General features: G+C 41.5%; 2 protein-coding genes and 1 long non-coding RNA gene across 4 annotated transcripts; 2 read left to right on the top strand and 1 right to left on the bottom strand.

Moving 5' to 3' along the window:
• The first annotated feature begins 7 nt into the window (after positions 1 to 7).
• LOC139540128 (uncharacterized) lies at positions 8 to 4,343 on the top strand. Of its 2 annotated transcripts, XR_011668091.1 has the most exons (3): positions 15 to 485; positions 614 to 1,606; positions 3,518 to 4,343. It is a non-coding gene; the product is annotated as an uncharacterized lncRNA (long non-coding RNA). The 2 variants fall into 2 exon arrangements; XR_011668090.1 differs by lacking the exon at positions 3,518 to 4,343 and having other exon boundaries at positions 8 to 485; positions 614 to 1,893.
• A 2,489-nt stretch (positions 4,344 to 6,832) lies between these two features.
• On the bottom strand, positions 6,833 to 8,301 carry gdpgp1 (GDP-D-glucose phosphorylase 1). The gene has a single exon (XM_071343702.1). The coding sequence runs from the start codon at positions 8,048 to 8,050 to the stop codon at positions 6,935 to 6,937; it is 1,116 nt and encodes a 371-aa protein (XP_071199803.1). The 5' UTR covers positions 8,051 to 8,301; the 3' UTR covers positions 6,833 to 6,934.
• A 250-nt stretch (positions 8,302 to 8,551) lies between these two features.
• Positions 8,552 to 11,186, top strand: LOC139540125 (calcium and integrin-binding protein 1-like). The gene is made up of 7 exons (XM_071343703.1): positions 8,552 to 8,784; positions 9,170 to 9,204; positions 9,521 to 9,620; positions 10,111 to 10,264; positions 10,385 to 10,503; positions 10,750 to 10,838; positions 10,925 to 11,186. The coding sequence occupies exons 1-7, from the start codon at positions 8,734 to 8,736 to the stop codon at positions 10,944 to 10,946; spliced, it is 570 nt and encodes a 189-aa protein (XP_071199804.1). The 5' UTR covers positions 8,552 to 8,733; the 3' UTR covers positions 10,947 to 11,186.
• The last annotated feature ends 1,569 nt before the right edge of the window (positions 11,187 to 12,755 follow it).

The raw sequence follows: 12,755 nt of genomic DNA, 5'->3' as shown, positions 1-12,755 counted from the left end.
ATGTGATTATGGGGGCCAGAGAGAGATTGTATGGTGGGCTGTGTGCTGCACGAGTTTTGCGATTTCAAGTGATCACACCCACCAAACGGGAGCAAACGCACCTCAAACCGTCACGAACGCACCCCAGTTCTCTTGTTTGTAGCTTTGCTTTGATCGTGGTGGCGACAATACCTAGCTAGCTACTGCAAGATCAAGATAGCGTGCAGTGCTCACCTTTTGTTTACAGCACGGGCATGGGTAGAGCACACGAAGGTAGCTTTCTATCTGCGACTTGCATTATCTAAAAAAAATATTCAATACAAGTTGTTACGGGTTTTTCTCAACGAGCGATTAACAGTTGCTATTGAGGAGATATTCGGGGCAGTTGAATAAAACGCAAACTTAGTACCAGGAAGAACTTTCCCCTTCAAAGGAGGAAAACGACTGTCTGCAAAGGCTGCTTGAAATCGCTGTTATTAAACCTGAGATCAGGCTACACATAGCAGGTTCGTTAGTTTGTCTAGTTCGACTACTCTACATTGTATGTAACAAAATGTACAGTATTTATTGGACGACTCATATCAGCTTTTGCGTTTTCAATGTTAATGCTGTGTATTGTGTTTTGTGATTGCAGTCTACCATAGGCGACTCATGACGTTTACATTGTCATTTCATCCAGACCTCCAGCAGCTCACTCTCCATGGTGATCAGGAGGTTCCCCCTGATCAGTAGCACTGTGTGCAGGAGTGGAGCCCTAGTCTGGGACAGGAGGACCAAGAGCCTACACATATTACAGAGGAACATGGGGAGCTCAGGAACAGTCAGTGGGAAGAGTAGCTTCCAAAGCTGGAAGATGATACCAAATACTCCATATTCACTCCTGCCTGTGTGAAAAGTGACTGTGATGAGAACCTAATTCTGCACTCATATCTTTATCATGGTCAACATGAAGTTAATGAAGAAAGGGTCTCTCTCCCCAGCTCCTCAACTAAACAGATCAATACAGAACCTTATGAAGAGGACTACATTGTATCAGAACTAACCAGTGACTGTCATTCTCTCGCTGCAGTAATCCAGACTGTTCTGCAGTTCAGTGTGAAAACAGTGTCAATAGGGTGGAAAGTTAAGTCCCTCATTCAGGTTTTAAGCCCGGCAAATCAAATATAACATGGACAGTAAAAAGACAAAACTCCTGTGTCATTAATAAGGGTAGGAATTCTACAGTCATCAAATCTGAAATCACCCAGTCAACGTCATAATGCTTCTTGTCATTGTAAGATGTGTGGCATGTCTTTTCGTTACATGTGTTCTTTAGTGAATCATGTGAAAATTCATACAATGGATAAAGAACATCCTTGTGGTGTGTCTGAAAAATGCATTGAGTCCTCGGAAAGTATGAAAGATCACCTGCAAATGCATCTTACAGCGAAGTTTACTTGTAACATTTGTAGTAAATGTTTTGTAAGGAATTGTAAGCTGACAGTGCACACAAGGACTCATTCAGCACTGGTTCCCATCTTAGAGTGCACATGAGGCCTCATACAAGGGAGAAATCATATGTCTGCCCTGATTGTGGCATAGGCTTGTTTCAGAGTGAACATCTGAAAGCACACAAGGATCCACACAGGTGAAAAACCATACCATTGCTGTTTTTGTGACAAATGTTTGAGGACTGGCACTAATCTGACGGGTCACATGAGGACTCACAGGGGAGTAACCATATACGGTGCATTCTGAAAGTATTCAGACCCCTTGACTTTTTCAACATTTTGTTACGTTACAACCTTATTCTAAAATGGATTAAATCATTTCCCCCCCTCATCAATCTACACACAATACCCCATAATGACAAAGCAAAAACAGGTTTTTAGAAATGTTTGCAAATTTATTAACAATAAACTGATAATACATTTACATAAGTATTCAGACCCTTTACTCAGTACTTTGTTGAAACACCTTTGGCAGCGATTACAGCCTCGAGTCTTCTTGGGTATGACACTACAAGCTTGGCACACGTGTCTTTGGGGAGTTTCTCCCATTCTTCTCTGCAAATCCTCTCAAGCTCTGTCAAGTTAGATGGGGAGCGTCGCTTGATGCTGCGATTTCTACAGCATGATGCTGCGATTTCTACAGCATGATGCTGCCATTTCCACAGCATGATGCTTCACCGTAGGGATGGTGGCAGTTTTCTTCCAGACGTGACGCTTGGCATTCAGGCCAAAGAGTTCAATCTTAGTTTCATCGGACCTGAGAATCTTGTTTCTCATGGTCTGAGAGTCCTTTAGCTGCCTTTTGGCAAACTCCAAGCGGGCTGTCATGTGCGTTTTACTGAAAAGTGGCTTCCGTCTGGCCACTCTCCCATTAAGGCCTGACTGGTGGAGTGTTGCACAGATTGTTGTCCTTCTGGAAGGTTCTCCCATCTCCAAGGAGGAACTCTGGAGCTCTGTCAGAGTGACCATCGGGATCTTGGTCACCTCCCTGACCATGGCCGTTATCCCCCGATTGCTCAGTTTGGCCAGGCGGCCAGCTCTAGGAAGAGTCTTGGTGGTTCCAAACTTCTTCCACTTAAGAATGATGGAGGCCACTGTGTTCTTGGTGTCCTTCAATGCTGTAGAAATGTTTTGGTACCCTTCCCCAGATCTGTGCCTCTACACAATCCTGTCTCAGAGCTCTACAGACAATTCCTTCGACCTCACGGCTTTGTTTTTGCTCTGACATGCACTGTCAACTGTGGGACCTTACATAGCAGGTGTGTGCCTTTCCAAATCATGTCCAATCAATTGAATTTACCACAGGTGGACTCCAATCAACTTGTAGAAACATCTTAAGGATGATCAATGGAAACAGGATGCACCTGAGCTCAATTTTGAGTCTCATAGCAAAGGGTCTGAATACTTATGTAAATAAGTGATGTTTTTTATTTAATACATTTGCAAAAATGTATAAAACCTGTTGTCATTATGGAGCATTGTGTGTAGATTGCGGAGGATTTTTTTTTTTATGAATCCATTTTAGAATAAGGCTGTAACGTAACAATTTGGAAGAAGTCAAGGGGTCTGAATGCTGTGTAGATGGAGACTGTCAAATGCAACAACAACAAAAAATATATAACAAAACTATTCCGGATCTTTCTTATCTCTCAGATATAGGACAGACACTTCAGAACCAACTTCCTTTTGATATTATCTGTTTCATGTTTCACGTAGTGCATATTTTATTAAATTAGTTTGTATGGGCTAATAGCAGTAAGGCCAAAAAATATATATATATTTTTTGTTGTTACCGCAAGTGGTCATAAAATTCCAAATCAAAAAGCTAAATTATCCTTTGTATGACCTTAAAACAATTCCATATAGCTTAGTAGAACCCCCCGAGCAGGTTTGTGATAATGTTAGTCTATTTAACCTTTATTGTATGGAAGTTTATAGAAAAATAACACCGCTTTTACACGTACTTAGCTATGTCGTTTGTCTGAATTTCCTATTGTAAGCTTACGGGTTTTCTACATCTCATGTCCTTCCTTTCTACTTGCCTCCAGACATCCTCTGTCAACAGTCAGTCTCTGAAGAGGTTCCCCCTGAGCAGCAGCACTATGTGCAGTAGTGGAGCCCCAGTCTGGGACAGGAGGACCCAGAGCCTACACAGATAAAGGAGGAACTCGGAACCAGTCAGTGGGAAGAGCAGCCTCAAGAGCTGGAAGATGATACCAAAGACTCCATGTTCTTTCCTGCCTTTATGGAACATGACTGTGAGGATCCAACTCTGCACTCCAATCTTTTTCATGCCCAAAATTATGGAAAAGAAGAGTCTCTACCCATCACCTCAACTGCACAAACAGAAACTGGTGGAGATTACTACAGAGTATCAGAACCAACTAGTGATTCTCAGCCCGTCTCTGCAGAAAATCCATACTGTTCTGCAGCTCAAGAGTAAAAACATGGATAGGATGGGAATTGGAGGACCTCAGGTTAAGCCAGTAAAATCAAAGAAAACATGGACAGTAAAAGACAAAGCTCCCGTATAAACACTGAGGGTAAGAAATCCACAGTGTTGTCCAATCTGAAATCACCCAGGCAAAATGACCATGCACTTTGCCATTGAAGTGTGTAGAAAGGAGTGTATGGAAAATCTTTCCACTACATGGGTTCATTAATGAAACGTGCAAACTCATACGAAGGAGAAATAACCTATTTGTGGTGTGTGGAAAATGTTTTGGGCCACAGAAAGTATGAAACATCACATCGAAACTCACATTGCAGATAGGATGTTTGTCGTAAATGCTTCACTAGCAATAGGGATCTGACTGTGCACATGAGAAGCCACTGGGCAGGAAGCGTATCAATGTTCTGTAATAAAAGTCACAATGGGGAAAATGTGTAAGAGTGCAATGATTGGAGTAAATATTTCAATGACAGTGGCTGCATGAACTTCCAAAAGGCCCACGCAGGCCACTGTCAACTATTTTACTCACAGTGGTGGTCAGTGCCGTTTAAGATGAGGGAGGATGGTCATTCTTTTAGGAACATGGCCTTGTTTATATTACAGCATATTGGATGACTGTCATTCATATTCCATTCACCCAGCACCCAATGTAACATCGATAGGTTTAGGCTACTACATGATACTCAAATTTTCCCTGTACCCATCATTTCATTGCTAAAACAAAGCTTATGACTTAAAGTTTACAATGTAGGTGCACTGGTCGAGAGAATTTTAAGCAATCAAGTTAAGACACAGTGACACATTCAATACCGCCTTGCACACTCTTGCCTGCATCTAGCTGATCTAGGGTGTAATCATTAGTCCCAACAGTTGGAAACATAAGTTTCTATTGGACAAATTCAGGAATGTTTATCCCCGTTTTGTTTGCTGCCATTTAAGATTTTTTTTTAACAGAATTGAAGGAATGAATACACCCCTGATCACACGGAAACACAGTTCACTTTCATAGCAGCCACATAAAAACAGCATGATCACATTGCTCGTTGGATATATCATTCCTTCTCGCAACTATCTACGTGCTCTCCTCTCACTTTTTCCCTTTGCTTGTGGGCTTCAGTGCACAACACATCAGCTGTCTGTGACCAGGCAAAAAAAACTTTCCAAGCCAAACCTTCATATCAAGACCGCTAACTACTACACACAGCCTACATGGTTGTCACGTCATAGTCAACATACCAGGACTAACGCATTAGTAAACTATCATTCAGTACAGTCAGAAATCAATTTAGCAGTTACACCGGCACGCGCCGGTCGCAATAAATTACTAAAACCAAAAGCTTACCTTGACTTACCTTGAAGTTCCATTGTTGGATAGCCATAGCAAGCTAGCTAACATCGCATCCCTCTCTGTTTGAGCCGGGTGTTTGAGTAGGCTAAACTTGCTAGCTGCATTCACTAGCTAAGTAAAAGTAAAAAATATATACAACCTAAAATAGCTAGCTCTCTCGCTTCTCAATTTTGGAAGAAGTTAATTTGTTCAAAACTGTTCAACTATTGTCTTTCTCTTTGAGTCAACTACTCCACATTGTATGCACTACAGCGCTAGCTAGCTGTACCTTATGCTTTCAGTACTAGATTCATTCTCTGATCCATTGATTGGGTGGACAACATGTCAGTTCATGCTGCAAGAGCTCTGATAGGTTGGAGGATGTCCTCCGAAAATTGTCACAATTACTGTGTAATCAATGGAAGTGGGTGAGAACCTTGAGCCTCTTAGGTTTTGTATTGAAGTCAATGTATCCAGGAGGATAGAAGCTAGCTGTCCTCCAGCTACACCATGGTGCTGCCCTACAGTGCTGCTGAGGCAACTGTAGACCTTCCTTGAAAAACAATGTGTTTTCATCAATTATTTGGTGACCTGTGAATATATTTAGTAGTTTTATCTAAAAATGATCACTTTTAATGTTTCACAATTTTTATGAAACTCACTTGAGGATGGTCCTCCCCTGGTTTCTCACCTAGATCTGTGTAGTCCTAATGCTGGATGAGGAGTAACTTGCAACCTGTGAGGCATACAATTGTTTGTGGTGTTATTCTAATATGGTGGGGAGGAAAGGAAGTAAGCTACTTATGCTCACTGACATACCTGTGCGCCTGTCATTGATGTAAAAAATGTTTTAAGTAATAAATCATTGACAGTAACCCTCAAAAGCCATTTAATTAATACATACCGGTAAACCTTTTTAATTTTCATATGTAGTTCTATTTGTGACGCAGATCACACTGCAAGTCCTGCCTCTCCCATCTCCTCATTGGTTTATAGAAGCAGGTACCCACCCACGTGGGTGACTGAAAGACGAACTTGGTCAGTGGCGGTAATGCACCTAATTTATGAAAGTTGCCAATCGCAATATAAAGTCAAGAGAAGAAAAAGACTGGAAGGAGAGATGACTAGAAACGATTCGGTTGACCGTTTTATGTGTGGATTAATTGGAGGAGTAGAGGACCTTGTGCATTTCTGGTAAAATAACATCGCAATGTTTATATCCCAGGACAAATTAGCTAGCAACAGCAAGATAGCTAAAAACGACAAATTAGCTAGCAAGTGCACACTAGCTAGCTAAATTGCAATAAAGGTTTAATGCTTTTCGACCTGTCCCCAAATTAATGTAATTGGTTCAGAGTTTGTTTTGATATTTTAACCTGCGTGTCGTGATCGCATTTGGTGTGGGGGGGACAAAATAAATGTATGCACAATGGCGCACGCGCACAGCCGGTTTGGGTTCGGAGGACCGTTCCTGTCATGCAGGTTCAGGTATCCTATACAGGACAGTTGTATATTCTAAAAACAGAGAAACTGCATTACGCCAGTGTTTGTGGTAATACATCTGAAAAAGGAAAAAAAAGTTACTGCGATTTCAAGTATGTTTTATTCAGTTGAGATTTGTTGAGTTATACTTTAATGCCCATGAAATATAATAAGCCCAATTGTTCACTTCCAGGTAAATCAGGCTTAAATGTCTTTCTGTAAATGTGCAGTAAGTTGCTGTTCCAACTGAAGAAACTGTTGGTCAGGCAGCAGATACCTCTGAATGATGGCCATCACATCTTTTTCAGTGCTGTGTTCAAAGTCATGTCTGTTCTTGAATGGTAAATGTCCAGCCAGCTCACACAGAGCCACATTGAAGGCAGATTCATCTTTGGCACCAAAGCAGGACCTCCTAGGCCACACGACAATGCGCACACCACGCCTGGCGCGCACATCAGACTTCCCAGGTGGGCAGCCTCGAGTGAAAAACAGGTTGTGTGCCTTGTTGCCCTCCACCAATGAGTCTGTGACCTGACTAATGGCACGGACAACTTTCTCAAGGTCCTCCATTTCAGCGTAGAACATAAAGCCGATGGGGAAGTCTCTCAGACGGTAAAATCCCTTTTCCGGCACTAAGGGTTGGGTTGAAGCAGTTTCTAAGTTTAGCTCCTGGTTCATGTAGTATCCATGAAGGTGGAGATGATTGACAGATGCAAACGCACCAAGACTATTGAATCCCACCCGGAAGCCCGGGTCAGAACTCAGGAGCACAGATTCGATTCCGATTTGGATGGCAGCGGGGGTCAGGACCTGTGGCGAACACTGGGTGGGCTCTGGAACTAATAAACAGTGACCAAATTCCAATGGGCTAACATTGACCATCACCATAATTCTACAGAGTTCATCACATGGGTGTCCATATTCTTTACAGGGGCCCCCACCTTTGGGGTGCGACGTAGGCTCAATTTGCTTACTCATCTCAAAAATGACTTCCTCTGGATTGATTTTGTTGAAGTTGAACTGCTTGGTGTCAAAGTTTTGTTTGATGCTTAATATTTCCTGAGGCTGTCTTCTCTCTATCCCTCTTTGAATATTCAGTTGGGCCACATACCGAGCCGGCCCAGGTAAAATTCTTGTCTCCAAGTCACCCAGGTGATAACGGAACAGCCCTCTGTCCATCCTGTCAGTCCAGCCGGCTTGAATTGTCGTGTCAAATTTAGACATCGAGGCAGTTCGGTCACCACATCCAGACCAGCAAACATGGTCAGCAAAATCTCGGTTACAGTAGACGAAACGTGTTGGCGATTTGCCGTCCTCCATTGGTCTGCAATAAATATTAGCACCGGTAGCTACCCAGACGTTACGTGGCACGATGTGTCTCGTTTCAACAATGAGATGAATGGCATGGAGTGACAACGCCGAGTCTTATCTCAAGGTAAATAGCATGTAGCTAACGCACCGTTATCTGAATCAGCAGCGTAAAAAATAAATTACATATCTGTCGAGTTTATGTAAAAATCGATATCTAACCGCTAATCTATAAGTAGTTTAACCCCGTTATTTACCACAACTATCAGGAAGCAACTAAAAACATGGCATATTTTATCAGCGTCTCCGCAGCAACACTACAAAGTACTTCCGGATCTCGGACATTTTCTAAATAAAAGTTTTCCACGTAATAGTAGTAAAGTGTCAATAACATGTATTTATTATGTATTTATTCATGATTTATACAAATAATTGAAGGAAAAATACGTAAACTGTAAGTCAATGTGGATAGGATCCATCTTCGTTCTGCTTTTCTTCCTGTGTCAGCGATTTGTATTGAGGCACGTGATCGCCATCTGGTGGTGTGTTGGCGTGCTCTATGCAAATCTTGTTACTATGGTATATTTCGTCGATTCGGAAAGGGAAGTGGCTAGCTGCTTTGGAAAGTTATCGAAGCAGAAAGTTTTCTTTCTCTGAAGTTAACTAGCTAATAACAAACAGAAGAAAAAAACAACATGGGAACAACAGCAAGTCAATTAAGGAAGGATCTGCTCTCAGAATATCAGGTGAAATAAGACAGCTATCTAGCCAATGTAACGTTACACAACAAGTTGTTGGTCATTGTACTATTTGGTAACGTGGTTAGGTTAACAAATAGTTTACTTAGCAAGCTAGTTAACGCGGTATCTAAAAACTAACCAAGTTGTTTTTAGCCAGCTAGTTAGTTATATCGTTTATGCCCTCATAAAGAGTCGCTGTTCGGTTTGAATGAATTGCCTTATATTAATTCTCAAGTGTATTGTCAGCTTTTGATGACGTTGTTGGTAGGACAACTTCTTGAGTGCATTGCAAGTGACACGACACTGATAAAAGCAAGAAGTTGAGGCATAATTATATCAATTTGGAATGTGTGGTGTATTTGAAAATAATGCACCAACTCTTCCCCTCCAGGAGCTGACGTTTCTTACAAAGCAAGAAATTATTCTGTAAGTAACTAAAGTTATTCCCCATTATTTAAATTCGCTGATGCTATTGTTGTCAATATCCTTTTTGATCATATAGTAAATATATATACTCCATCTTGCCAGAGCCAAACTTCCTTGTCAACTTAACTTTAATCCTTACTTACGCAACGTACTAAAGTCTAATTTACAAGGAAGTTTGACAGGCAAGATGGATTTACTGTAACTGTTTGAACTAGGTTGGGAAGGTTTGTCATTGTACATCTATTGCGAAAGAGACTTGTTGAGCAATCAACATCCATACAGGCAGAGTGGATGTTGTGATGCATGTTTTCTTTAGGGCACACAAGAGATTCAGTGAACTCCTCTCCAAAGAGGACAGAAACATCCCCACCCCGCGAGTGTCCATGGAGAAAGTCCTTTCACTGCCAGAACTCAAGGTGACAAGATTGCAATTAAAATTATACTAAATTACTAATAAAGCGAGTAAATTATTTTTAGTTAAAAAACATTGTAACAAATGTTTGATTTACTTTTGACTGCACTGGCCCTTTAAGGAACAATGTGGTTTTCCTGTGTTTTATATATATTTCCATACTGAGGTTGGAATCATATTGTGATAATGCCTTTTTAGTGTAAGCTGTTTGAAAAGACTACCTGAAATGTCAGCCTGTTTTGGTGGGATGGAGCGTTGGCCTTTCCATGGTGACCTCACCAAGCAGTAAATTAGTTAGTATTTTTCCCCACTTAGACCACCCCGACAGTCCTAGCAAAATTCTTGCTTGAGAAATGTCTCTTTGCTAATAAAATATTTTTGCCCATTTGAATTTAAAACAGTAATGTACTTCATTGTTACCCAGAAGTGATTAGACAGAGAAAAACGTCTGCATTGGACTTAATGTTCTGTTATGTTCTGTCCCCACCCTTTAGTCCAACCCTTTCAGAAAAAGGATCTGTCACGTATTCTCAACATCTGATATGAAAGATGGAAGTCTCACCTTTGAGGACTTCCTTGATCTCTTGAGTGCCTTCAGTGATTCAGCTACACTGGAAATCAAGTCCCACTACGCATTCCGCATTTTTGGTAATACAATTGAGACTTTCTTAGGCCTGTATATGTATGTAGTGTATTCATTGTTGTCTGGCAGTTTTTTTGGGGGGGGGCTGGTGAAAATGTTGAATTGGTATTGTTTTGTCTGTTCAGACTTTGATGATGATGGCACTCTGGATGGTGGGGACCTGGAGAAGCTGGTGAACTGTCTGACTGGTGAGACGGATGACACAAGGCTTACCACTGAAGAGATGAGGCAGCTCATCAGCAATGTGAGTTAACAGATTAAGTCCACTATTGCCTTGTTCTTTCCAATGTGGCACTGCCTCAGGGAAGACCATAAACTGGGAAGAGCATCAGCCTAGCCTATAGTAGCAGCTGTGGCAGATTTGAATACTGTCTCAACGCAGGAAATTGCATTGCTGAGTATGATCTATGGTCCTATCGCTGAGTCTACCTTTCAGGTCTCCGTTTGCAATCTCCAAGGCTAAAACAAATACTTATTTACAATATTGCAGATTCTTGAAGAGTCTGATATAGACAAAGATGGAACTGTGAATCTGTCAGAGTTCCAACACGTCATCTCAAGGTCACCAGATTTCGTCAGGTCAGTACAAATCTGATTAGAATACTCTTCATAATCTCTACATTGCACCTATGAGCCTCCCTCTAATGCTCTGCGTTGTTCTCTAGTTCTTTTAAGATTGTTCTGTGAAGTCGACAAATAAGATGCCAGGATATGGATACCTTGGATTCTCTGTCCTATTAATACTCAGAAGACCTTTTTTTTCTTCATTGTAATAATATTTTTAAGATCTTGCCTTAAATTCTTTGTCTGTAGATTAATATTTCTATTATGTTTGATAATGTATTTTTACATAATGTATATGCAATAAGAGCCCTCTAACTGTATTTTTTAAATCTAAATATCTAGAATAAAAGTAATCAAGTCTTAGTCACTGACTTTGTCATTTTTTTATTTTTTATTTGTCTGAACAAATCATCATGAATATCTAGTCCAGGGCTCTCCAACCCTGTTCCTGGAGAGCTACCCTCTTGTATGTTCACTCCAACCCTAGTTATACTGTAACTAACTTGATTCAGTTTATCAACCAGCTAATTATTAGAATCCGGTGCGATAGATTAGGGTTGGACTGAAAATCTGCAGGATGATCGCTCCAGGAACAGGGTTGTAAAAGCCCTGATCTAGTCAATCAAAATCTGCACTGTCCTTAGTGCTCAACTCCTACAGCCAGTTTTTCCATTCCATGTAGTCCTAGTTACAAAGGAAGGATAAAGGATATGTGTCAGGATGGAGAGGGGTCCTCTTTGATAGCAGAAACAAAAGTGTTCCATGGCCCAAAGACTACTTCCACCACACGCAGCCCCTGGTCCTTGAAGAACTCTACTCATCTTGGCTCGTCTGAGCTGCAGTCCCCTGTCCCAGCTGGCCATATTCACCTGAAACAGTGATACAAGTAGAGCTTGTAGCCGTGGTTATGAGGAAAGGCCATGTCTTTCCATTCCTGGATATGTATTGCGCTTTGGAATTCATAATGACTTCATGCAATACATAGGCCTACTCGAAGCCACCTAGAACAGGTGACATTTTCTAATCATGAATATTTTTTTAAGCTTACCCCAGCCGCAAGTGTAGAGATCACCCGTACCAGAAAAATAAATGGAAAAAACTTGTTATATTTCTAAATTAGCCGTTTGAGGACGCTTATGTGAAGGGCTCTTACTTGTGACTGCCGCAGTGTGGCGGGAGCCACAGCTGATCTTGCTGACCTCACATGAATGAGTGACATCCACCAGGGCTGGGAAGGCCCTGCTCTCCTCTTGATCTTCACATGTGCTGTCACCACCTAAACAGCATACAGCAGTGCAGGTAGACAACATCAATAATATATGTTTTACACTGAACAAAAATATAAACACAACATGTAAAATGTTGGTCCCGAGATTCATGAGCTGAAATAAGACCCTATAAATGTTCCATATACACAAAAAGTGTATTTCTCTCATTGTGGGCACAAATTTGTTTACATCCCTGTAAGTGAGCATTTCTCCTTTGTCAAGATACTTCTTCCACCTGGCAGGTGTGGCATATCAAGAAGCTGATTTAAACAGAATGATTATTACACAGGTGCACCTTGTACTGGGGACAATAAAAGGCCACTTGTGCAGTTTTGTCACAAGTTGAGGGATCATACATTTGGCATACTGACTGCAGGAATGTCCACTAGAGCTGTTGCTAGATCATTTAATGTTAATTTCTCTACCGTAATCCGCCTCCAACGTCATTTTAGATAATTTGGCAGTACGTCCAACCGGCCTCACAACTGCAGACCACGTGTGACCACGGCAGCCCAGGACCTCCACATCCGGCTACTTCACCTGTGGGATTGTCTGAGACCAGCCACCCGGAAAGCTGATAACTGTGGGTTTGCACAACCGAAGAATTTCTGTGCAAACTGTCAGAAACCGTCTCAGGGAAACTCATCTGCTTGCTCATCGTCCT

This window comes from Salvelinus alpinus, chromosome 15, assembly GCF_045679555.1.
Source record: "Salvelinus alpinus chromosome 15, SLU_Salpinus.1, whole genome shotgun sequence".
Lineage (NCBI taxonomy): Eukaryota > Metazoa > Chordata > Actinopteri > Salmoniformes > Salmonidae > Salvelinus > Salvelinus alpinus.
The sequence above is the reverse complement of the archived record's forward strand: the minus strand, read 5'-3'. Positions and strand labels throughout refer to the sequence as shown.

What these genes read in the sequence shown, in the direction of transcription:
- gdpgp1 (XM_071343702.1), bottom strand. Translation starts at nt 8,050, where the DNA reads ATGGAGGACGGCAAATCGCCAACACGTTTCGTCTACTGTAACCGAGAT.
- LOC139540125 (XM_071343703.1), top strand. Translation starts at nt 8,734, where the DNA reads ATGGGAACAACAGCAAGTCAATTAAGGAAGGATCTGCTCTCAGAATAT. An exon ending in ATCTGCTCTCAGAATATCAG is followed by an intron (nt 8,785 to 9,169) that starts GTGAAATAAGAC and finishes CTTCCCCTCCAG; the next exon opens with GAGCTGACGTTTCTTACAAA. An exon ending in TTTCACTGCCAGAACTCAAG is followed by an intron (nt 9,621 to 10,110) that starts GTGACAAGATTG and finishes CCCACCCTTTAG; the next exon opens with TCCAACCCTTTCAGAAAAAG.